Source organism: Mustela erminea, chromosome 12 (assembly GCF_009829155.1).
Source record: "Mustela erminea isolate mMusErm1 chromosome 12, mMusErm1.Pri, whole genome shotgun sequence".
In the NCBI taxonomy this organism is placed as follows: Eukaryota; Metazoa; Chordata; class Mammalia; order Carnivora; family Mustelidae; genus Mustela; species Mustela erminea.
This window is the reverse complement of record NC_045625.1, coordinates 84,288,245-84,311,951: the sequence shown is the minus strand read 5'-3', so window position 1 is coordinate 84,311,951 and position 23,707 is coordinate 84,288,245. Positions and strand designations below refer to the sequence as shown.

General features: G+C 46.3%; 1 protein-coding gene across 2 annotated transcripts in view; it reads right to left on the bottom strand.

The window, feature by feature from the left end:
- Positions 1-23,707, bottom strand: part of DMRT1 (doublesex and mab-3 related transcription factor 1) — a 104,160-nt gene that overhangs the window by 50,739 nt on the left and 29,714 nt on the right. For both annotated transcript variants that reach the window (XM_032308884.1, XM_032308885.1), the window contains exon 3: positions 13,041-13,324. In XM_032308884.1, coding sequence (XP_032164775.1) covers positions 13,041-13,324 — 284 coding nt within the window. The remainder of the gene's footprint in view (positions 1-13,040; positions 13,325-23,707) is intronic.

Here is a 23,707-nt window from a genome sequence, read left to right as displayed (position 1 = left end):
CATTTTGTGTTTGTGTATATGTGTAAACATGAACTCAATCACAATATAAAACATTAAGTTCTTACTCTGGATCTGTCTAAAATGTTTGAAAGACACTGGTATATAAATCTGGTAAAAGGAAGCAAGGACTTTCAAAAAACAGGTGCCACAAGAAAAAAGCCCATTTTATAAAATGGTTCCTTTCCTGGACCCTGGAAAGATTCAGATGCACTTCAGGGGGCTGGGGGTGCTGGTCTGCCTTCCCACAGTCTGGGCTACAGCCAGCCCAGCGCCTCCCTCATCTTCCCAAGCCACGCATCTCTGCTGGACTACCCAACTCCTGGGTCAGTATTTCCATCTGTTTTGATTCACAAATCTAAACCACCTGAAGTTTTCCAGAGCTAGACAGAAAAGCATTTACATGAACGCCAACAGAAAACACAGCTTCAGCAAAGTAGCTGGGGGAAAAGGGCGTGGAAAGTCTGCATTTTGAGAACCAGGCTGGTAACTCTCGACACAGGACTCCCCGTTTCAGCAAATATGGTGAGTCTCTGAAATCATTACAACCCCTCTTCAGCAAGGCGGTGGGGGCTTGTGACAGCGACTTTCTTTCTTTCTTTCTTTTTTAAGATTTTATTTATTTATTTGACAGAGAGAGATCACAAGTAAGCAGAGAGGCAGGCAGAGAGAGAAGGGGGAGGAGGGAGCAGGCTCCCCGCCAAACAGAAAACCCTACTTGGCGCTTGATCTCAAGACCCTGAGACCACAATCTGAGCCTAAATCAAAGGCCTCAACCCACTGAGCCACCCAGGCACCCCTCATGGCGACTTTCTTAAAGTAATTTTCTTGAGAAAATGGTTGGGTTTTTTTTAAGATTTTATTTATTTGACAGATAGAGATTGCAAGTAGGCAGAGAGGCAGGCAGAGAGAGAGAGAGAGAGGAGGAAGCAGGCTCCCTGCTGAGCAGAGAGCCCGGTGTGGGGCTCGATCCCAGAACCCTGGGATCATGACCTGAGCCAAAGGCAGAGGCTTTAACCCACTGAGCCACCCAGGCACCCCGAGAAAATGTTGGTTCTTGACCACAGGACGAATGGACTTTCAGAGGAGGAAAGGAAAGAAAAATTGAGTAAATTCATTGAGAGATGCTGGAGAGACCTGTCCTCTCTAGGACCTGTCCTCTCTGCTCTCTGGGAGTCCTCACAGTGAAATAATCATTAACATAAGAAGAACCAACAGCTCAGGGGGATGAAGTGACCAGCTTCCACTCATAAAGAGATTAAACAGAGAAGCAGGATACAAACAGAGCAAGTCCGCCTTGGAAGCTTCTCCACTAGCCCTAGCCGCCCTGCCCGCTGTAAGTTAAGACGTCTGATTATAAAGACCTCCTCACTACCTTTGGCTTTTACCAGTTCTTCTGTGTTTTCCCTGCTTCAAGATCAAATAAGAAACTTTTTGGTAGGGGTTGTGCAGAGGGGGAATGTCTGAAAATGAGAGGAAAATGAGCCTATAATCACACATTTGGGAACTTTGATTTTAGGACCGAAAGCGTTAGAGGCATCCATATCTGTTCCCATCTTGATGGACAAACTTAATTAACCTTTGCTACTCTGTTCCAACCTACTGTTTTAGACAAAACTAGTGACCCACAAACAATATGTTACCATCAGAATCTCAACGGCTGTGACATCAAGAGATATAGCCCTATCAGCATTATCGGGAAATAAGCCACTTGGATTAGCTGCTCTAAGAAATATGGATTATATTCATGTCACACATGAGCTGTCAGAAACATTAGGATACTTTTAGCATAAATCAGCAGTGTGAAGGGTATCTTATGAGTACTGAACATGACAGACTGCTCGGAGGGCAAGGGGAGACTGTCTGGGGCCTGCTTCTACACGCGAGCACACGCACAGACACTCACTTCACCTGAGCTAGTATGAAAAATTCAAAGGCAGGCTGCTGAGGGGTGATGGGTCCGCCCAACTCCCCCTGGGTTAGCGGTATGGAAGGGCCACTCCAAGACTGTGATGGACAGCCCACCTCTAAGTAACCAAAATGACACAAGAATGACCAGAAATCTATTTCCCTGAAGTGTACAGAAGAGGGAGTGGCAGGAGAGGGGACAGGATGGGGAGTCACAGAACCATGCTGAAGGACAATAAACTCCGAGATTTAAATTTGGTTAATCTTATGAAGACATAAGAGTCTCCACTTTCTCTAGTATAACCAGTCTCGGAAAACATCACCTAAGGTATGTTACATCCTCTAAGATCTGATAAGACATATCCTAAGATATAAGAAAACATCATGTAATACCTGTCAAGTCTTCTTGCAAGGAAAACCAAGAATGTGAGCTGCCCTACTAGGAAGGCAGAGATATAAGGGAACAGATGTGCCCTCTGCAGTCAGGTAAACCTTGGCTCAAAGCCAACCCCACGCTCCGCAGCTGTGTGATCCTGGCAAGTTACTTCCTCTCCCTGAGTGTCCATCTTCTTACCCACAGATGTGGTAGCAATCCCTGAGGGCTGCCTGCTGAACAGACAGCAGATATGAAGTGCTCAGACTGTAAGGCTGTTCAACACCGGCCCTGCTGCACCTTCTCCATCCCTTCCCCCAACGGGTGCACTAGCGGGATGGCAATGTGCCCACTCCAGGACCCCTCTTTTGTGGTGCCCCTTCCCAGGTATACCAGGGGTCTGCTAAAAAAGAGGGAGACAGACAAACCTTTTTATCACATACATAAGTTTTTTAAGTATATGGATCTTTTGCTTGGTATTTGAAAGAAAACTCCCTTCTCTGAATTTTTTCTACTTTTCAAATCGTAAAAATTTGGAAACCCCACTCCAGATGCTACCCTGCCACTGTTACATACACAGTGAGAGAAAAAGAGCAAGAGCGAAGAATGTGCCTTCACATTTTTCAGAGCCCATACCATTACTCAAGACGGGATTATTTTGTCCTCCTGCATTCTCCCAGGACTGGCTGATAAGAATGACTAACTGCCAAAAAGAATGCTCATGAGAAGGAATGAGATGAAGAGATGTGAAAAACAAAATAAGGACATAATCCCTTTTCCCCGGTTTCTCTTTCTTCTTATGAACCCCCTCGCCAGAGGCTGTGCATGACCAGGGTGATGCCCGCAGGGCCCTGGGAGCAACCTTTCCTGGGGGTGCTCAGTCCGGGGGTCTCCTCTCTGCAGAGAGCGGTTAAAAATTAATAAAAGTCACTGGGCACCTGGGTGGATCAGTCAGTTAAGCACCCAACCGGATTTTGGCTCAGGTCATGATCTCAAGGCTTGTGGGATCCCATGTTGGGATTTGTGCTCAGCAGGGAGTCTGCCTGAGATCCTCTCTCCCTGCCCCTGTTCCCCCACCCTCACGCTCTCTTACTCTAAAATGACTTAAAAAAAAAAAAAAAAAAAAAAAGGTAGTAAAACTCGTTTAAGTCAATCTGCTTTGAATTGTCACCATCCAGTGGCCGTTCTCAACAACAGCGGTGATGAGACCCCAGCCTCGCCCCGCCCCCGCACACCACTGCACAGGGAGGACATCTCCACTGCCCTCCCCAGGAGAGCTCCAGGTTCAGTCACAGCAGCACCTGAGAACTCCGTGTGTCCTCTGGTACTCCTGTAATCCACTTCCCTGCGACCTATCCCTGGGGGTGGTGAGCGAGGCTAGCACAGCGCCGGGGCAGAGCTGGGACTCAGTACATGAACGGTAATGATGAATGGGTGAATGCATTTCTCATACACTCTCTGTAATACGGTGGAGATTTTTTGGGGAAGATTTTATTAAGTAACCTGTATACCCAACAACGTGCGGCTCAAACTTAAAACCTCAAGATCAAGAATAACACATTCTACCAATCCAGCCGGCCAACCAGGTGCCCCAGAGATGTTTTGTGACCCTGTTCTTTCAACCTTTCTACTGTCATATTCCTAATACAGTTTTCTAAAAATAGGGCAAACTAGCCTCTCCCATGCATTCCCTTGATTTCGGTCTTTATTTCAATTAAGGAGGGACACTTAGCAAGCCATATAAAATGGGCTTGCAAGAAATTTGAGCCTCACCCAGCCATGTACTTAAACACTCTGAAAAGCAGCTGATTTTGTATCACATTCACATTGCTTAGGAAAAAATGTAAGCTAAAAGGGCAAATATAAACAGATAAGATTTTGGCCATTAGCCCAACCAAATCAAACCTGAAAGCTTTTAAGAACTGTGATCTAATTATCTGATGTTCAAGCAGACTACAGAATCCCCAAATTACTGGATTCTTTACTAACCTGGTGCTACTGTGTCAGAGATCAGGTTATGTAAAAATCTTGCAACAGACCAATAATGTAATTCTTTCTGCCCCCAACTGAATACAGAGCAGTCCCCGGGGTACCCCAGCACTGTGCAGGGTTTTCCAGCTCCATCCAGGTGACATTGAACTTGTGTTAGAACGGACATGAACCTGCATGTACCAGAGTCTTCCCAGGTTCCTAGACACCTGAGCCCCCCTAAACACGGGGGCTGCCTGGATGCTACTGGACTGCTCCCTGCAGGCTATCAAACAGCACCTCAGGATTTTAAGGGCCCAGTCCCTGGTCAGCACTGCCCGCCCCCAGGGCCAGGTTTCCAGAGGCCACTTCTATCTCTTCTGTCATCTGCACCAAAACACTTGGCATAAATGCCCGCCCTGTGCCCTGCCGCCCTTAGGAGAGAACCCTCAGCCCACCTCTCACCATCTCTCCGGGTGCAGCTTCCAAAATGCCCACTGCCTCACTCAGCTCTGTTCAGGCCCAGAGCAGCCCCCCCCGCCCCCGCAGGCACCGATTCCTTCTCACAGTGCCCTCACTGCAGGCTCAGAAGCATGAAGGCCACGAAGCCTTCATCATCTTTGAGACAAATCAGCAAGTCCTTCAAGAAGGAAGCAATAAACCCCAGATGCTGACCACCATGCCCATCGCTGATGATTGCTGAGAGGCAGGGAGTGGGGGTTGCACTCATGCAGGCCTCAGGGTTCGTGCTGCCTGCAGGAGCAGGACTGTGCTGAGAAGGCCCCTGAGGGCCGGAGCCATTATCCTCTCCTTCCAAGAGAAGAATCTTGGGAGGAGGTATGCTTCAGAAAGGTATAAATGCGACGAAGATTTCGACGAAGATTTGACAGGCTTCTGAAGGGGAAGTTCACAGCAAAGGCAAGGTAGCCCCAAACTTGGAGAAGCCGCATGCCTTCCCTTCTCTGGCTTTAAACTTCCTGAGGTCTGTGGGGACTTCTGTGTTTCCTTAAAGAGAAGATTCTCTGAGACTGACCCCCTGACCTGGCCGAGTCCTGAGTCCTCACTGAGCCAGACAGCAGAGCCTACCTGGGGTTCATGGGAAGGAGTCCCACAAAATGCTGCGTGTTCACAGAGCTGCCGCAGAAAGGAAGAAGGAGACTAAACCACTCTGTCCGCAAAGAGTTAAGCAGCGTGTAAAGTGGACACAATCCCTAAAAGCAGCAGCAGAAGACCCAGGGAACCCTGCTGTTGTCATGGTGACACACAGTGACTGACGCAGAGGTTTCCAGACTCTCTCTGGACTGCAGGCTCGTAAGATGGAGAAGAGACAGAGACGGGGAGGGGCAGGGATGGTGCTGAGTGAGGGCATTTACACAAAAGAAATCCTGCCACCTCATAGAATCATTTTATTTTCACAAAACGTTGGAGAGCATAGTCTCAATAAAAACAATTTAAAAAAAATGTTTTGTTAAGGTAAGCTCTTCTCCCAGTGTGGGATTTGAACTCACGACCCTGAGATAAAGAGTTGCATGCTCTACCGGCTGAGCCAGCCAGGCGCCCCTAAAAGCAATTTTTTGAATTGAGTAATTGAGCTTTATGAAAAATTCCCTTGTCCTTCTTTTCTCATTTCTCTGTAAAAACCAGCACAGGTAATAACAACCCTCACGGAGGACAGTGAAGCACTAGACACATTCCCAGTAAAATAAGATGACTCTAATATCCGCTGCAGGTATCGGAACTGAATAATGCACCAGGAACATATATGAGAACTGGGGGCATCTGGGGGGAAACAGCAGTACCAACATTTTTCTGCATCTATCCTGGATACCCCAAAATAAGCAACAACAAAATGACCAAAACTACAGATTTCACGGGAAGTGGTTAGATACGAAATAAATATACCCCATCTCAGCAGAACCCGTCACACTTTCAATCAACATGAACTTAAATCTAATTCTCCTTTAAAAAACCAAATAAAGGTTGTTAGTACTAACAGCCTCAGGCAAATACTGAATCTATTGAAATTACCTTTTCCTAAGGAAAGAAACTGCTTGAAATATTTTAAATGGTATCTGCTCTCACAAACTCTCCTTGTGTGTGTGCTGGCAAACTTTGCCGGTGTTTCTTTCTTGAGAAAACAGGCAGTCCGCGTCCACCCGCCAACAGACAGGGGCCAATACCCAGCTTGCTCTAAGAGGAGAAGCGTCGGCTAGTTTTACCGGCTGGCATGGGACAGTTTGGAGAAGGCAGCCCCGGCAATCACAAGACTTGTTTGGGGAGAGAGCCCCTGACCAAGGGTAGAGGGCCCAGTGCTCGGTCCTGGCTCCCCTGTACCCAGCCGTGTTCCACTGATCCCTTCAGCCTCCTCAGCTCAGACCTCACCTGGAATCTGAGGTGGCCAGATGTGTGTCACCCTGGGGTCCCTGATGGTACAGCTTGGTGGCCCGAGGCAAACAAAGAATGGATCTCAAGTCTGTTAAACCTTAAAAGCTGACATGGATTTTACATTCTACTTCCTTTTCTCTGAATACTGTTTTTTAGGTTTAAGAGTATTTTAAAATACTGACTGTTAATGAGAACTGTCTCCCTGGGAACAAGAGCCAGATTTAAGCCACCCGCACCCCCACTGGGCCCTCCTGTGGGATTTCTAGGAGGTGGGGAGGGGCTGCTGGCTGCCCCCACATAGCGCAAGCTCCGGAAGTCACTTCCTCCTAATCTTTTCGCTAACACGTTGTTCTGATGCTGAGCAACTCGAATGAAAAGAGGAGGCAGTGTGAAAAGGGCCCCATCAGGCTGCTTGTTGTAGGACCTAGACCATCACAGTGCAGGGGCTTCTGTAAGGCCCTGCGTGGCCCTGCTGCACTCCACCTCCCATGGAAGGTGCTAGAGGGCCATCCCAGGAATGCTCACAAGGGGGCACCTTCTCCAAGTTCCAAGTTCCAGATGCCGCAATCAGCTTTCCTTCCTGCTTGTAGCTCAGTTTCAAACACAGGGCTACTTAGATGACCCTCAAGTTCCTGTCACTTTGTCCAGGTGACAACAACACGATCGCCCCCCCCCCCCCAAGACCTGCATTTCGCATGTTTGTCTGATTCAGTGGCAGATGCCTACCACACAGCAGGCTCTCCGTGCCTGCTTATCTAATAAGCGAACACACCCAGTGAGAGGCATCAGCATACATGGGCTAAGACACTTCAGATTGGGCCCAAAATAACCACCTGAATGAACAAAATCACCCGCGTTGCCACTGTGACCGCACCAGAACTGTGTTCCAAATGGGAGTCTGCCTGGGAGTCTACACATTGGTGGCCCCAGCTTCTGCAAAGCAATCCAGAGGCCGCCTGCCAGAGGGACAGAAAAAAGACCCCAGTCCTCCCGTATTTATTTCTGCTCACTTGATATGTACCTCTCCCTTGTCAACCTGGTACAACATGTTTATTTAAGAGATAATGTTGCTGTGGAGGAGTGCACAAGGCAATAAACAGCTTTTGCAGGCAATTAAATGCAGAAGTGAAATTGAGCTGCTGGTCAGCGGAACTAGCCATTCATCGTGAGTCTGTTCCAGTGTCACAAATGTTATTCCTGTTTCACAGCAGGACAGGAATCTGTGATTGGGCCACAAATCTCCAGAGGCTGGAGGCAGACCCTGAGGCGATTACAGCAGCTCTCAGCATGTAGGGCATGAACACGGAAGAGGCCTGAGATGCTGGGATGTTGACCTACTACGCTGCTCTATTTCTTTTAGTAGATTTTGCACTTAGTAGGTGCTCAATAAATATTTGTGGCTTGCTTGATTTTATAGGGACACCTACCGGAAGCCTCAGCTTTACAATAAAAAGTGAATGATTTCTTTCTGCAAGTAACTCAATGCCCTCCCTACTGATCTCTTAGAAGACTAGCTTTAAAAAATGATGCTGATCTGCAGTTCTGTCAGTTCTTTCTAGGAGTCAAAAAGTCAGCTCTTTGTTGAGAAACGTGTCTTGCTCCCTCAACACACACTGATCCACTGAGCAACAAGGGGAGGAGGATAACAAACAGAACCGTGGCTTGCTCTGGCGAGGAGTGAGGAAGGAAGTCAGCTCCTAGCAGCAAGTCAAGAAGGTAGATAGAGGAGATGCTACCAAAGGTTTGGGCCCTTGAGGTGGAGCCAGGGTCTGACCAAGAGAAGACGCAGACAGGAGAAGCTAGCGCGGGGCTCTCCAGATGCACATGTGGGACACCTGCCACAAAGGAGATGAAGAACATGACGACAGGCATGGGAGCACCCACATGCTGCCCTCCCCTAGGAAGCTTCCACCAGGAGGGCACAGGGCATGGCCCAAAGAACAGAGCCAGGGCACCTTCCCGAAACTGTGGGGCCACAGCTCAGATGGCTGTTCCATACACGCCTGCCCTAACAACTTGGTTTAGGAAGTGAGTCGTCCAGGGCGCCTGGGTGGCTCAATCATTAAGAGTCTATCTTCTGCTCGGGTCATGATCCCAGGGTCCTGGGATCAAGCCCCACATTGGGCTCCCTGCTCAGCGGGAAGCCTGCTTCTCCCTCCCCCACTCTCCCTGCTTGTGTTCCCTCTCTCGTTGTCTCTCTCTCTCTGCCAAATAAATAAATAAATAAATAAAATCTTTTAAAAAACAAAAGGAGTGAGTGATCCAGTTCTTATAAATAGCAGTAACACTTACTACTTGTAAGTACTGCTTGAAGGTGTTCACTATTTAATTAATGCTTCTCTATAACTTACACATCTTAAACGTATGTTGCATCATTATAATCATTGTCTACGCTTTTGGTTTTCTCTTTGCTAAGTGGAACACATTCTTTCTCCCCCAACCCTGATAAAAATTATTCCCAATACTTTCATACTTGGCCCCTACTCACAAGTCAGTCTTTTAACAGCAACTAAAATGTGCCTTATGTATTCTGTATCTTGTTACAGAGGGGATCTGAGATAACTAAGTAAAATACATATGAACAGAAGACTAAAAATGGGTAGATTTTAAAAAAATAATGCTTAATGAAAACAGGTCACTGTGGTTCACGCTGGCATGGCCCTTGGTGTGCCTAGAAGCTTCCCCATGCAGTAATCTCCTCACTGCAGGTGCACTACCACTGTGTATCCAGGCAACAATGAAGGCAGGACTATGCCCACTTCACAGACAAAAACACAGAGATTCAAAGGCTGTTTTGTATTTTGCTCAAAGCTTCAAGAACAGTTAATCACACATTAGAAACGAATATAGATGTTCCAGCACGAGACTCCAGGTTCCTCTAATCCAACAGACCTAGCTGTCAGTCTAGCCTCTGCCATCACTGACTGTGGGTACAGAGTGAATCCCTTCTGCTCTGGATCTCCATTTTCTCTGCAGCAGGATGGGCTGAACTGGAACCGAACAGGACCCACTGCAGCTCTGATCGTCACTGGCTTGATGGTCACCTCCCACTTTGCAAACTGATGGCTTGCATCTCTATAGGCTCTTGCATTTTATTTTATTTTTTTAGATTTTTATTTATTTATTTGACAGAGAGAGAAATTACAAGTAGGCAGAGAGGCAGGCAGAGAGAGAGGGAGAAACAGGCTCCCCGCTGAGCAGAGAGGCCAATGCAGGGCTCGATCCCAGGACCCTGAGATCATGACCTGAGCCGAAGGCAGAGGCTAAACCCATTGAGCCACCCAGGCGCCCCAGCTCTTGCATTTTAGATGTTAGGAGTTTATTTCCAAAAGAACTACTTTTTGCGGGTCTCACACCAAAGTTGTAAGTCAAGCTTGTGTTTATATCTGGTCATAAGGTTAATCCAGACTCCTACGGCATCAGACTTAGAGGGAATGGAGAAGCCCTATGGTCAAGTTCCCTTGTCGCAATCATTAGGATCATTTTCTAGGTTACAGACACATTGCCAGGTGCACCTAAATATGCTTTACTGATAATCATAGTCAAAGGAAAGTTGTATGCAGATTCCAAAAACAACTTTCAGACAGCAGGGAACTCAGCATATTTTAAACACTTAACTGCCAAGATAGCATATTGCAGGAAAGCTTCAGAGGTCCCATTCTCAGCCATCTGAAGTAACCACACACCCACACCACTCTAGAAGTTTCTGCCTAATTCCAACCTCCATGAGTGAAGAAAGAAAATCAGAAGAGCGTTCCAAGAAGATCCCCAGTAAAAAGCAAAGCACTTGGGTAGAAATTCTAAGCCCAAAAGAACTAAACAGGGTGGCCTTAATGTTCATATTAATTGATGGTGGTTTCCGTGGCCCTGAGTTTTTGGCAGACCCAACAGTAACTAGTGCTGAGAAACACTGTGGAGCCAGAACTCCAGCTCTCCTGTCCGGTGCTGTGTGACCTTAGCTAAGTCAGCCCGGAGTCTCAATGTCCTTCTCTCTAAAAAGGAGACAACATGATCTGCTTCCTGAGGCCATGAGGAGGACTCACTGGCCAGCAAAAACTGGCTGTCATCACTGCTGCTATTACTTACTAAGAGGAATGGGAATCAACTACAGCAGCAGAAAAGGACCTGGTTCTGCAAAAATAATTTGTTATATGAGAACAGATTACCAATGGCGACTGGCTAGGAAAGAAATTAAGCCCAGCCTCCTTAGAAAATAAACATATATGTTACACGATGTCTTGGCATCTCTCCTGGGCAGCTAACCAGGGAAACCTCTCTCCATAGGTGATGGTGCAAGAGAAAGCATGAATAGCCTCAAAGCTGCCTGGCCCCACAGGACGAAGAAAGTTTGGGCACAGTTCTTCCTTCCCGCTTTGCTAGCCAGGGTGCAGGAACTTGCCCTAGGGGTACTCTCTCCTTGCACATAGCTCCTGAGATGTCTCTCCAAGACCAGGCAAGGAAGATGGCTGAGGGAGCCTGTCTCCTCTTGGCTGTCCCTGGGAGGGAGGGACTTGGCAAGAGTCCTCCAAGGAAATCCAAGACCTCTGTCACCCCGTTCCCAGGTTTTCCAGGTGGAGTAAGAAGACATTAGGGTGTCCAGCATCATACGCCAGCTCCCATCTTACGCCTGCTGAACGAATCTGATGAAGCAGATGTTAGACTTCGCTCTAAAGCTGATCATGAGCTCACCAGCTTTCTCTCAGAACACACTTAAGATGTTTTTTGCTCATCCGTTTTCTCATAAGCAATAGGTTCACCTTCCTACTTTATCCTTAAAGCCTGGAAGTAGCCAGGAAACCAGGACACTTCAGTAGTAGTCCCTGCTTCCCGGAATCTATAGGCTGCACTGTATTTTTTGTTTTTTGTTTTTTTCAGAATTACAAGATACATCTTTCTCCTTCCAGAGAAGAGAGTCTCTGATAGAAATCAACCTAAAACCTGCCCCTACTAATAAAGTCCAGCCGGCATGTGGAGAAGCTTGCAGGGGTCCAGGCTGACTGATCCATAAATCACTGCACTTCCTCTACCGCTTGTTACTCTGAGTTCTCACACTCACAAGGCTGTAAGGTCTCTTCTTAAAAAGTATGATTCTAAAAAATAAAATGTGTTGAAAACATGAAAATGTGTAGCCCAGCGGATTACAGCAGACATACTGATGGGCTGAAGAGGTTTGATCCCGAACTGTAATGAGAGAATCCACAAAGTGGGGAAGCGTGAATATTAAGAACTTCCCCACACCTAAAAAATGCAAAATAGAATAGAATTGCTCAGAGGAAAAGTTCAACTCACATTTTTTTAAGGTGCACATAAGAAGGTCAAAGATTTGCCCTGAACTCTCAAATATGTCTGTCCATTGTGCTGGAAGCCCCACTGACAAAACCTGAACATGGTAAACATACCCAAAATACATTCTCCCACAATCATAACACTGAGGTCAGAGGGGGCTTGGCGGGGGTGAGTGTCAGCACCTGTGTGTCCACACTCCTGCAGCAGGGGGACCCAGCCTGGGAATGCTTTCCCTGCCTCCACCTGCCTCACACGTACTCTAGGATTGAAATGGTTAAAGCTGAAGAAGCAGGACAGCTTCTGGTACAACACTCCTTTCCTGACAATGCAAAACGCTTTCTTTAACCTGAGATGTTAATTTAAAAGTTCTTGGTTAGGGGTACCTGGGTGGCTCAGTCGTTAAGCGTCTGCCTTTGGCTCAGGTAATGATCCCAGGGTCCTGGAATCAAGCCCCACATTGGGCTCCCTGCTCAGCGGGAAGCCTGCTTCTCCCTCTCCCACTTCCCCTGCTTGTGTTCCCTCTCTAGCTGTCTCTCGGTATCAATTAAATAAATAAAATATTAAAAAAAAAAAAAAAGTTCTTGGTTGTACACTGAGTATGACTGATGATCTTCATTTCCAACTTAAAAAAACAAAAACAAAAACAAAAACCAACAATTTGGCCCAGAATGACAGTGATCTAATTCCTTTTCTTACCTTGCTTCCACGGAAACATACAGATGATAACCCTTCTCCCTCCCAAGGTGCTAATTCATCACTAACATTACTGCCAGCCAGAAGGCTGCACCCACCATGTTCTAAGCTGCTCAAAGAAAGTGGGGATGATGAGCCTGGAGGGGGAGAGACCTCACACAGTGAACCCCTTGTGAATCTGACTCTACCCAACGGGGTCTTTATGTAAAATGATAGTGAAAAATAAAATGAGAAAAGTAAAACTTCAAACGCAAACGAATACAAGCATACTCCCTTACAATCCCTGCAGCCAACCTCTGGGGTCACATGACATCATGGGAGCGTGAACCCCTCACAACATTGGCATAACGTGCACACACATGTGTGAGCTGGTCATGGGTACGTCTGTGTGTGCTCTCGACACATCCAGTCGCTCTGGGTAATGCCTTACCTGCCACTGGTTTCCTGTCTGCCCAGGCACATAAGGTGCTGGGAGACTCCGAAGGCTGTTCTTCACGGGAGACCCGCCAAGGGGGCTTCCCACGTCCCCAGAAGAGGAATCCGCAGCCAAGGCCATGGAGTACTGCGGGTAATTGTACAGATTGTTGTAGTAAGGGAACAGAGACGGCTGGTAGAAGCTGCTGTAGTAGGTGGAGTCAGACACCAGGTCAGGTGTGTTCTCCACGTGCCCTCTGCTGGTGACAGCAGGAATATCCTGGATGACCATGCGTCCCTCTAGAAAGAAAGACAAAAAGACCATACAGTATTAAATGCGGGAGCGGGGGTGAGGGGGTGGTCCACAAAACTTTAACTCGAAACCCTGGCCACCTATGGCCTTCCTCATCTCCAAAGGGGTAGGGGAAGGGTCTGGAACACGCTGCTTCCTCCTAGGGCTGAAATACAGGATAAGTGTCTAAGGCTGGCCAAACGAGTAACACAGCTGGGTGACCCTTGCTGGTCAGTTCTTTTTACTGAGAATACCAAAAACATTTTACTAACATAAAGCTTGACCAGATTTAACTTCTCCCCAGAGAATCCTATTCTAACATCAAGAAATTAGAGAGCAACTCTAGTTAACTTGGCTGTCTGTATCATTTCTACAACCAAATTAACTGCACTTCACTCTAAATAAATAGAAAAATCCCACTGCCCTAACTACAGCAGTCACACTGATATGTCAAAGAGCCAAAGTGAAAGGCTGAGAGTTGAAGCAAACATTGTTTCCTTCACTGCCTTCCACAGCGGATACTGTATCCTTCAGGAGTCTTGACAATGGTATATACTGGGGTAGACAAACCTCTTCTGTAAAAGGTCAGTTCCTAACTATTTCAGGCTTTGTGAGCCATTCAGCTGCAGAGTGGCTGTGTTGCAATAAAACTTTATTCATGAGCGCAAACATTGGGCCGAAGCAACCTAAAGGCTACAGGTTCTCAACCCTGGGTCTAGATATTAAATTGTGTCGATGGCAATAAATAAGCAGACTTCTAAGTCATCTCTCCAAAGCACATCCATTAAACAATGTTCAAAGAGTGGGTCCACGTGCCTGAAATGGCCGCAAGGTGTCAGGATGCCCCTCCCCAGGAAGTCTACGGTCGAGGGTGAAACATGTGATGGGATTACAAATAACAGCAAAGATGATCACACAGGAAGACCCAGAAACTTTTATGGAAACCCAAAGACTGGGAAGATGACATGCAGCCTAGAAAAGATTACATAGATCTTGGGGAAGAAAACTGTACACCAGCTGCCCTTTAATGGAGGAGCAGAAAGAGGCATAAACAAGGACAAAAGACTAGGAGCAGGAAAGGGGGAGGGCTTGGGAGTGCTGGACAGGGCAGTGGGGTTGAAGAACTGGGTGCAGGGAATGGGAAAAAGTGGAGCTGGAGTGAGGGGTGGGGAAGCCCCTTCAGACCTTGCAGGGTACGGCCGGTCCTCAGATGATTTCCAAGCCAGGAGCTCATGGTCCGATCTGTGTTGCAGAGTGATTTACCTGATGGCAGTCTTAGGACAAGCAGAAAGAGAACCCTGAAGTCTGCGAACAGAAGTGAGAGACCTGTGCCATGCATGGGGAGACACCTCAGCAGACCTGGAGGGGCGGTCTGGGGAGAGGGAGAAGCCTGGTGTGGCAAGGGAGAGGGAGACGGTGGGTTCTGCTGAATAGAGGAGATGCTGGAGGCACGTGCAGGCTACTGGGGAGGGCGAGAAAGTGCACTCCTGGCAGAGAAGAGGCTGACAGCAGGGATCCAGGCACCCAGGAGGTGCCAGCTGCCTCTGGGGAGAGGAGGAGGGAGTTGTTAAAAAACAGTGTGTTCTGGGAGAAGAGAAGGGATCCGGGGGTAGAACTGGGACAACGGAGGAAAGAACACAACGTCACACAGGCCAAAGTTGATGGGGATCCTGGAGGGGCCAGGATGCCTTGTCAACTGCAGCTAAGACATCAAGCAAATCAGTTCTGGAAAAGACCAACCGAGGACTAGGTAAGTCTTCAGGGCCTTGTGGTTTTTGCACAGTGGAAGGAGCAGGAGCTTCCAAGAGATCAAGGAGCAAGTAAACAATGAGACAGACAGACCACATGAGCACGGACAGCCTTCTCTTCACCAGAGTGCTGGTCCAGCAAGCAGGCAGCACGCCTCCGGGTTCACCTGCGCGTCCCCGTATCTAGCAGTGCAGGTCATGCAGTGGTCAGTATTTGCAGAAGGGATCAAGGTGTAATGGTTTTCCGAGTAGCCAGGCATCAAAATAAATGTGAGGAAGACAGAGAAGCTCCTAATAAGATGTTATCTCATTTTTAAACTACAGAGAAGGGTTGAGCATAGATAAGTGGGGAGAAGCCAGCGGACAGAAATTCCCCAGAGTCAACACATGGCCCAGAGCAGATGCTCAGATGTCCACTGGCTAAATGTGGAAGGGGGAAAAGAAAATATAAAAAAGGTACAAGTTCTGTTTTACAACCTCATTTTAAAGTCAGTACTAACTTCTCTTTTCTCTCAAAGAACACCAAATCCATCCCCTTAAGCTCCTGCCAATGTTCTGTCAAGCCAATTTTCATTATAATTCTTCCCTTTCTTCTCTCCTCTTCCCAGATGGTGAGATGAGAAATTCCAGTTTTGTTATTCTACACCGCATCGAGAGAAGACCCATGCCTGTTCTCTCCTCCTGAACTCCCCTACTTTTTATTTTAAACACCAAACTCATGCCATAACAGGTGGTTTTCAGTAGTTAATTCAAGTGTTTAATGTTGTGTCTTCGTTGTTTTCCTGATTAAATTAGCAATTTAAGTTTTGCAAAAATGATAAGTTGTATGGATATTTAAATCAGAGAATGAATGACATATACTTTTTAAAATTTTTTACTTAAATTAGATTTAGTTAACATATAGCCTATCATTAGTTTCAGGGGCAGAATTTAGTGATTTATCAGTTGGGTATAACGCCCAGTGCCCATTACATCACATGCCCTCCTCCTTAATGCCCATCACTCAGTCACCCCAGCCTCCCCACATACCTCCCCTCCAGTAATCCTCAGTTTGTTTCCTAGAGTTAAGAGTCTCATATGGTTAGTCTCCCTCTCTATTTTTATCTTATTTTTCCTTCCTTTCCCCCATGTTTATCTGTTTCGTTTCTTAAATTCCACATGAGTGAAATTATATGGTATTTGTCTTTCTCTGACTTATTTTGCTTAGCATAATACCCTCTAGTTCCATCCATGTCATTGCAAATGGCAAGATTTCATTCTTTCTGATGGCTGCATACTAGTCCATTGTACGTATGTATGTACGTACATACGTACGTACATATGTGTGTGTGTATATGTGTATATATACCACATTTTCTTTATCTGTTAATGGGACATCTGGGCTCTTTCCACAATTTGGTTATTATGGACATTGCTCTATAAACATTGGGGTGCACATGACCCTTTGAGTCACTATGTTTGTATCCTCTGCAATACAAGAATAAATACCTAGTAGTGCAGTGACTGGGACAGAGGAAAGTTTTATTTTTAATTTTCTGAGGAACTTCCATACTCTTTTCCAAAATGGCTGCCTCCGTTTGCATTCCCACCAACAGTGGAGGAGAGTCCCCTTTCTCTGCATCTGTTAGTTTCTGAGTTGTTCATTTTAGCCATTCTGACTGGTGGGAGGTATTATCTTGTTGCAGTTTTGATTTGTATTTCCCCAATGCCAAGCGATGCTGAGCGTTTTTCCATGTGTCTGTTGGCCATTTGTATGTCTTCTTTGGAGAAATGTCTGTTCATGTCTCCTGCCCATTTCCTGACAAGATTTTTTATTTTTTGGGGGTGTTGAGTTTGATAAGTTCTTTATAGGTTTTGGATTCTAAGCCCTTTATCCGATATATCACGAATGACATTGTCTTAACCACTCAGTCACAAGCAGTGATGGGACATCCATACACAGTCTCAGACATTTAGGAAGGAATTTTAGATGTTCATCTGTGTCCCCGCAGTGAGAAACCTGGATACCCCTTACGACCTGCCCTTCAAAAGCAAGGGTCTCAATACAGAAAACAAAGTACTTTAGTGGATAAAGAGTTAAATAGAACCCCAAGAACACTAGCATTCTACGGACACAGGTTCATGAATTTCTGCATCACAACTCAGTCAGGATCTTTCAGCAGGTCTCAGCTCTAACCAGCAACAAAATGATGCTGGTAATAATTCTCAAGGCAACAAGAGGATGGCCTGAACAAACTGCACAGGAAACCTCAAATGACATGCTATGTCAGGTCAGAGCAAGGATTTGCTTTGCTATAGCAGACTGTCATTAGCTAGTGATGCCATCACTTCCCACCCACCCATATTTTATTTCTTCTTTCAGATTATAGAATAAATTAAGATACATGTTGGAAAAGCTTCATTTCATACCACTATTCAAATAATAAAAATCATTTGAGCTCTTTAAGAAGAGATGCCTTAATATTTTCCAATCCTAAAATGTTTAATTACTCTTAAGTGACATTTCAGGGATGCCTCGTGGCTCAGTTTGTTAAGCATCCAACTCTTGATGTGGCTCTGGTCATGATCTCAGAGTTGTGAGTATGGGCATGGAGACTGCTTAGGTTTCTCTCTTTCCCTCTCCCTCTGCCCCTCACCCCCCACTCTCTCTCCCCCTCTCTTAAAGAAAAAAACAAAAAGTGACACTTTAAAAAGGGACACGTGGAATTACCAAACGCTATATCTTATAAATCACACATTTCATTTTCAAGTTCACATCAAAATTCTTGGTCAATGTTAAAAACAGCTTTATGACTCCCAGCCTCTATGCGCATGCTACTAGTACATGGAAATTTCCCAAGGTTGAAATAAACATCCATCATACAGCAGGTGTCTAATCCAGCAGCGCTCAGAGTGTGTTCCTTGCACTGGCAGCATGCGTACCACCTGGGCACTTGCAGAAATGCACACTCTCGGACCCCACCAGAGACCCACTGAATCAGAAACTCTGAAGGTTGGGCCCAGCCATCTTGAGCTTTAACAAAGCCCTCAGGAGGCTCCAATGCACTCAAAGATTGAGAATCACTGGTCTATTTTAAAGATTCAAAGCAACTGCTCCATAAGTTATCCCTAAAGATGTGACCCCTGACTGCATTATTGTGACACTCCTTACTGGCTACCAAATAAGAGCAAGCAAATCAATACGACTCCCACCAAATCTCTGCAGAGCTCCGATCACAAGCGGTGTGTATGCTGCCGCCAAATGGTTCCGATCCTCTCGGCCTACACCCAGCCTTTCTTTGTGTATTCTAACCACAAAAGCTTAACTCGATCTGAGCATCTATCCCCTTTGGAAAACTTTAATATTCTACATAGGGCTTCTGGAAAAATCAAGAGGAGCAGTTAATACAGAAATCATTTATTCTTTCTTTTTTTTTCTTTTTTTTTCTTTTTTTTTTTTTAGAAATAATTTATTCTTGACCTTAAATTATGTTTCTGTATTTATATTTGACTCATTCATTTGTTATCCTAGAACTATGTTCAAAGATTTGCTTTAGTCGTAAAAGGCAAAAAGAAATATTCAAAATGTTACACTTCTTCTTAAGAATGTGCCATCTAGGGATGCCTGGGTGGTTCAGTCAGTTAAGCATCTGCCTTCGGCTCAGGTCATGATCTCAGGGTCCTGGGATCGAGCCCCATGTTGGACTCCCTCCGCCCTTCCCATCCCCCACTCGTGCTCTCTTTCAGCTTCTCTCTCTCTCAAATAAATAAAATCTTAAAAAAAAAAAAAAGAATGCACCATCTACTTGGGAAAATAAGCACAGATTGAGAAATCTACAAAGCATTCAACTCATTGCCACAATGACAGTATAGGCAGATGTCACCATCAGCAAAAGTAGTGGAGTTGGGAGCCAGGATGGGGATTTAGACAAGATGGCATGGGGACACACTCGAAGGAGAATGACAGCAACAGGATCACGAAGGAGAAGCACAGGAATGTTGCAGAGACAGTGCCCAGAGGAGCCTGGCAGGAGTCCAGAGTTGATGTCAAAGGCCCACAGGTGATGAGAATGGGAAGTTGCGTTGGCTCAAAACCATGGAAAGCCTTGGATGTGGAGGCCAGCCAAGGACTTCAGGTTTCTTCTCAAGCTATAGCGAGTCAATGAAGGTTCTCAGAGTGAGGGAGCAACATAAAAACATTTTAGGGGGGCACCTGGGTGGCTCAGTTGTTAAGCCTCTGCCTTCAGCTCAGGTCACGATCCCAGGGTCCTGGGATGAAGGCCCACATCAGGCTCCCTGCTCAGCGGGAGGCCTGCTTCTCCCTCTCCCACTCCCCTTGCTTGTGTTCACTCTCAGACCTCTGTGTTTCTATCAAATAAATAAAAGCTTAAAAAAAAAAGTTTTAGGAAAGGTGATCCAAGCACAAACAACAGATCTATGAGAATAAGGAGGCAGGAGAATGGACTACACTAGAATCGTTTCTTCTGAATAGATGGCCTAGAAGTTAGGCTATGCTACACTTTTTAAATAGTCAGGGCCTGGAGAGGTAATGATGAGCTTGTACAGGGAGGCTGCAGTAATGCCCGGAATCCCCGCTCGTCTGTGCTGCGGGCACTCCCGTCAAACAACCAAGTCACACCCTGGCACCCAGGGAAGCCACCCAGCTCTGCAGTCAGACCCCTGTTCTGCTGCCGGGTGATCATGTGACACTCCAGCCTGTGAAGAGCAGAGCTCTCACCCGGACTGAGGAAGAGTAAGAACAGAAGCAGAACATGCCACCTCTCCTACCTCCGCTCCAGCCTAATTCCCAAAAGAGTAACTAGAGACCTTGTCTGGAACGCTGGGACGTCATCGTCAAAGCTGGTCGGTTGGGCCAAGTGTCAGTACTGACTGGCAATAAACCCAGAGGCAGAATTTTAACTTCTAAATCACAAAACTCATATAAATTAACCATGCACAATTTGAAATGTATATGTATGTATATATTCAGAAAAGTGGTTCCCCACGTACGAACTCTTAATAGGCTATTCCCAACACTTTTCTGAGCCATAGAGGCAAAAAAGGGAAACACTGGCAGCTGGCTCCACAGACTTGATCTAAACACTGTGAATTCCTCCTGCCCAGCCCCATACCTGACACACACTGTGATAGGGGCATTTTACCTGCATGGCCAGGATGACGAAGCACAAAGACAGGGGAAACATCTTACTGAGTTTGCTGAAAATTCTTAAGCTGGATCTCACTTTATTTTTTGAGAGTAAACACGGCCAAGATGACTTAAAATGGGATTCGTAATAAGAGAAAACACAGCAGCGTGTGCTTTCCCAAGACAATGTGGTAGCTTTCTTAACCAGCAGTCTCTTGTAAAAATCACCAACCTCTAGGTCCTCTGCCAAGATGTCAATGGAAGAATGAAGTCAGACCTTTTCAGTGCTGGTATTTATTACTGGTATAGTGCTAATTTGTGCTAGAAGGAAAACAGGTCAGCAGGACTAGATTCAACAACTCAGAAAGCAAGAAGGAGCTAGAGGAGCATGTATCTGGAAAAATGACCAATGGCATCCGTCTGACAGAGACGTGTGCGGAAATATTGCCTGCAGACTGGATCCCTTTTTATTGCCATGCTCGTGTTCGTAGCTCAGTACATTTACCTTCCACCCAGCCAGTTCTTTGATAAGGCTTCCCAATGCCTCTGCTACTTTTTTTTTTTGCACTAACATATGCAGCGTGAAATATGATTCACTCCTTCATGAAAGATCGATACCCACACTTGATAAATACCCGTATTGATCTTGCAGTGTTATATGCTGGTCTCCGGGCCCATGGCATATTAATAGTAGTTAACCAGTAATTCATTTTAAGGTATGTGAAGGCTTTTTTCCCTACTCTTCTCTAGTGTCAAGATTCTCAGAGTTGTTGCACTTTGAGTCCTTTACATTCAAACCAAGAGTCAGACTCCCTTTTCAATGACAAAACCAAACCCCAGTTTCCAATATGAAAGATCACACAGAAAACCAGAATTAACAGTTTACAAATAATAAGACTATTTATGATTCAGTCATCTCAGTTAATTTACTGAGAATTGTTCATTTACATATAGCGGGTTTTATTTTTCTTTGTGATCCCATGCCTTGCATGGTCCCTGTCTTACTTAATTAGCTTCTGGTTCTAAGTTACCCACCAGGCAAAATTGTTCACTGCTAAGTTTGAGATCTCAAGATTACCCATCTAACGTGTTGTGCTGAATATTAGGAGGATACAGGAAAAGTGTCAGTCATTTTCTCTATTTCCTTGTTTTTTGTTTTTAAGGAAAATTAAGGTCTTAAGACTGTGTTCAATGATGACCTGTGAGGGAACTGGGAAGACAACGGGGCTACCTCCCTGGGATAAGAAGACTTGCTCAGCAACTGGCTTTTTTTTTTTTTTTTTTTTTTTAACACCTTTCTTGTCGGCAGGGCTACCCCTATGTCGATTATCAGCTCCTGGCATTTCCTAGACCTAGGAATAATGGACAGACCCTGAGAGATGTTTCCAGTCTCTCTCCATCAAGGGGAGAACCTGAAGAAAGACACAGGATGTCACGGACATCCTGTGAGCTGATCGCTGGAACCTCTAAGCACGCACACAATTCCAACACAAGCCTGCCATCCTGACAAGGGAATGGGTGGGTTTGCAGAGGGAGCGCAGAGCTGGCACAGCGGGAGACCTAACCATGGAGGGGGCCGTGTGCCCACGAGGTGTGTGTGACAATGAACAAGGGACCATCACCTCTGCTGGCACCTTCCCCGGATGGAGACACAATTCATGTTCAACATAAGAAACTTACTGTGCACAAGGCAACCTGTGTGGGACCTCGGGGCACATAGGCTGCAGTCCCTGGCGCTGCGGGACTCACAGGGACAGTGTGAGACAAACACACAGAAGGACAGACTGGCCAAGGCTGTGGGAAAACACAAAGCGTGCGAAGGGAGGGAGAGAAGAAGTCCAGCCTTCCAAGTACGTGTTCTGCTGCTGCTGACGCACTCACGTCACTCTTGTGCACAAAGCAGGGAATGTGCTTGAGCCAATTTCTCTTTTTTCCCAAGGGGTTTTTAAAAAAATGTAATCTGGTCCTGGAGGAACTGCCAAGTTCAGTGTTCTTAGGGTGAAGGCTTTTCAAAACAAAACGAATCTGAGGTTGGTCTTTCAAGCCAGGAGCAGGTCTGGTTCAAAGGTGTGTAGAGTATCAGTGTGGGATACAAATGGATCTGAAGAGACATAGAGAGGGAGAGACAGAGGGAGGGAGAGACAGAGAAAAGGAGGAAGACACTGACTGATGAACATGACCACATCAGAGAAACCAAGCAGCAACTACAAGAAAAATGGAGAAAATATAAAGAGAGAAAGGCCTTCCAGGGGAGCTAGTCACAATTTGCAACAGGCTGCACTGGGGCCATTGAAAAGCCCCGGGAGTAACACATCCATTGTGTGGGGAATCCCTGAACTTGGGCTTCAAGGACCTCCTGACCTCAAATTTTCTCTTGAGTATGTTCTTCTTCCTAGCTGACCTCTTAACTTAGGGCAAAGACCCTGTGGGCGAAGCTTCCCTGGAATAGGATCTGACACTCAACCCCTCAAGCACCCAGGCTGCCCTGAGCGAGCAAGACCCCCAAGAGACTGACCACAAGACAATGCTTGACTTGACCTTTGCTGCTCACCTGTGGGGACCCATCTACTATTGCCCCTCATTTTCCTTTGGTAACCCTGGAAGTATTTTGGCACTTCAGAGAGTTTATGAGGCATTCATCTGCTGTCTTCCAGGTGCCGGCCTCACTAAAAGAAATGCCCTTCTTGCTTCTCTTCCACTTGGCTCTCTGAGTGAGGATTTTTGACAGCACCAAGTGGTCGATCCTGGTCTGTGTGGGACTCCCAGAGCTGGCTGCTTCTGCATCCCCACACCCCAGCTACAAGCTCAAGTGCTGGTCAGTCCATCCCTGCCTTCAAGCTGCTTCTCTCTATGGTGAGAAAGAGCACCAAGGAGAAATTAAAGAATCACAAACGGTTTTCATAAGAGTCTTTAAAAAATACATATCTATACAAACACACATATATGTACACACACACATATACATATATATAAATACACTCTCATACACACATATCCCTCCAGCAGGAGGAGAATGAGGGTGCTGCCGGCATAGGATGGAGTTCAGGCTCTCCTCCAAGAAGAAAATCCTAAGTGGATCTGAAGAAGACTGGCATCCCACAGCGCAGGCTTCCCCATGTGGTCCCAGAGAGCAGCTGATGGCATCGCACAATGTTCCCTCCCACACATGCACATCTACCTGTGTTCCCATTCCTGGGTTTCCGCTCTCCCTTCCCTCCTCCCCCTGCATGTTCCCCCTTCTACATCCCCTCCCTGTGTCCCTCAGAACTTCAGGGGGCCACCCAGGAAAAGTGCTGGCTGGCAGAGAGAACGAGATATGGAGAAAATGCCATTTCTCTGACTTCGCTAGAAAATGTCCCATGCCATGAAAGTTTTCTCCCTTTTAGGCTAGCACAGAATTCCGGATCACTGGCAAGAGGCCTGGGACAGCACGTGTCTCTGTTGATATCGCCAGTGGGCCTGACGAGTAGCAGGGCCACCAAGAGTCTCCCAGCCAGCCCGGGTCTGGGAGGGGACGG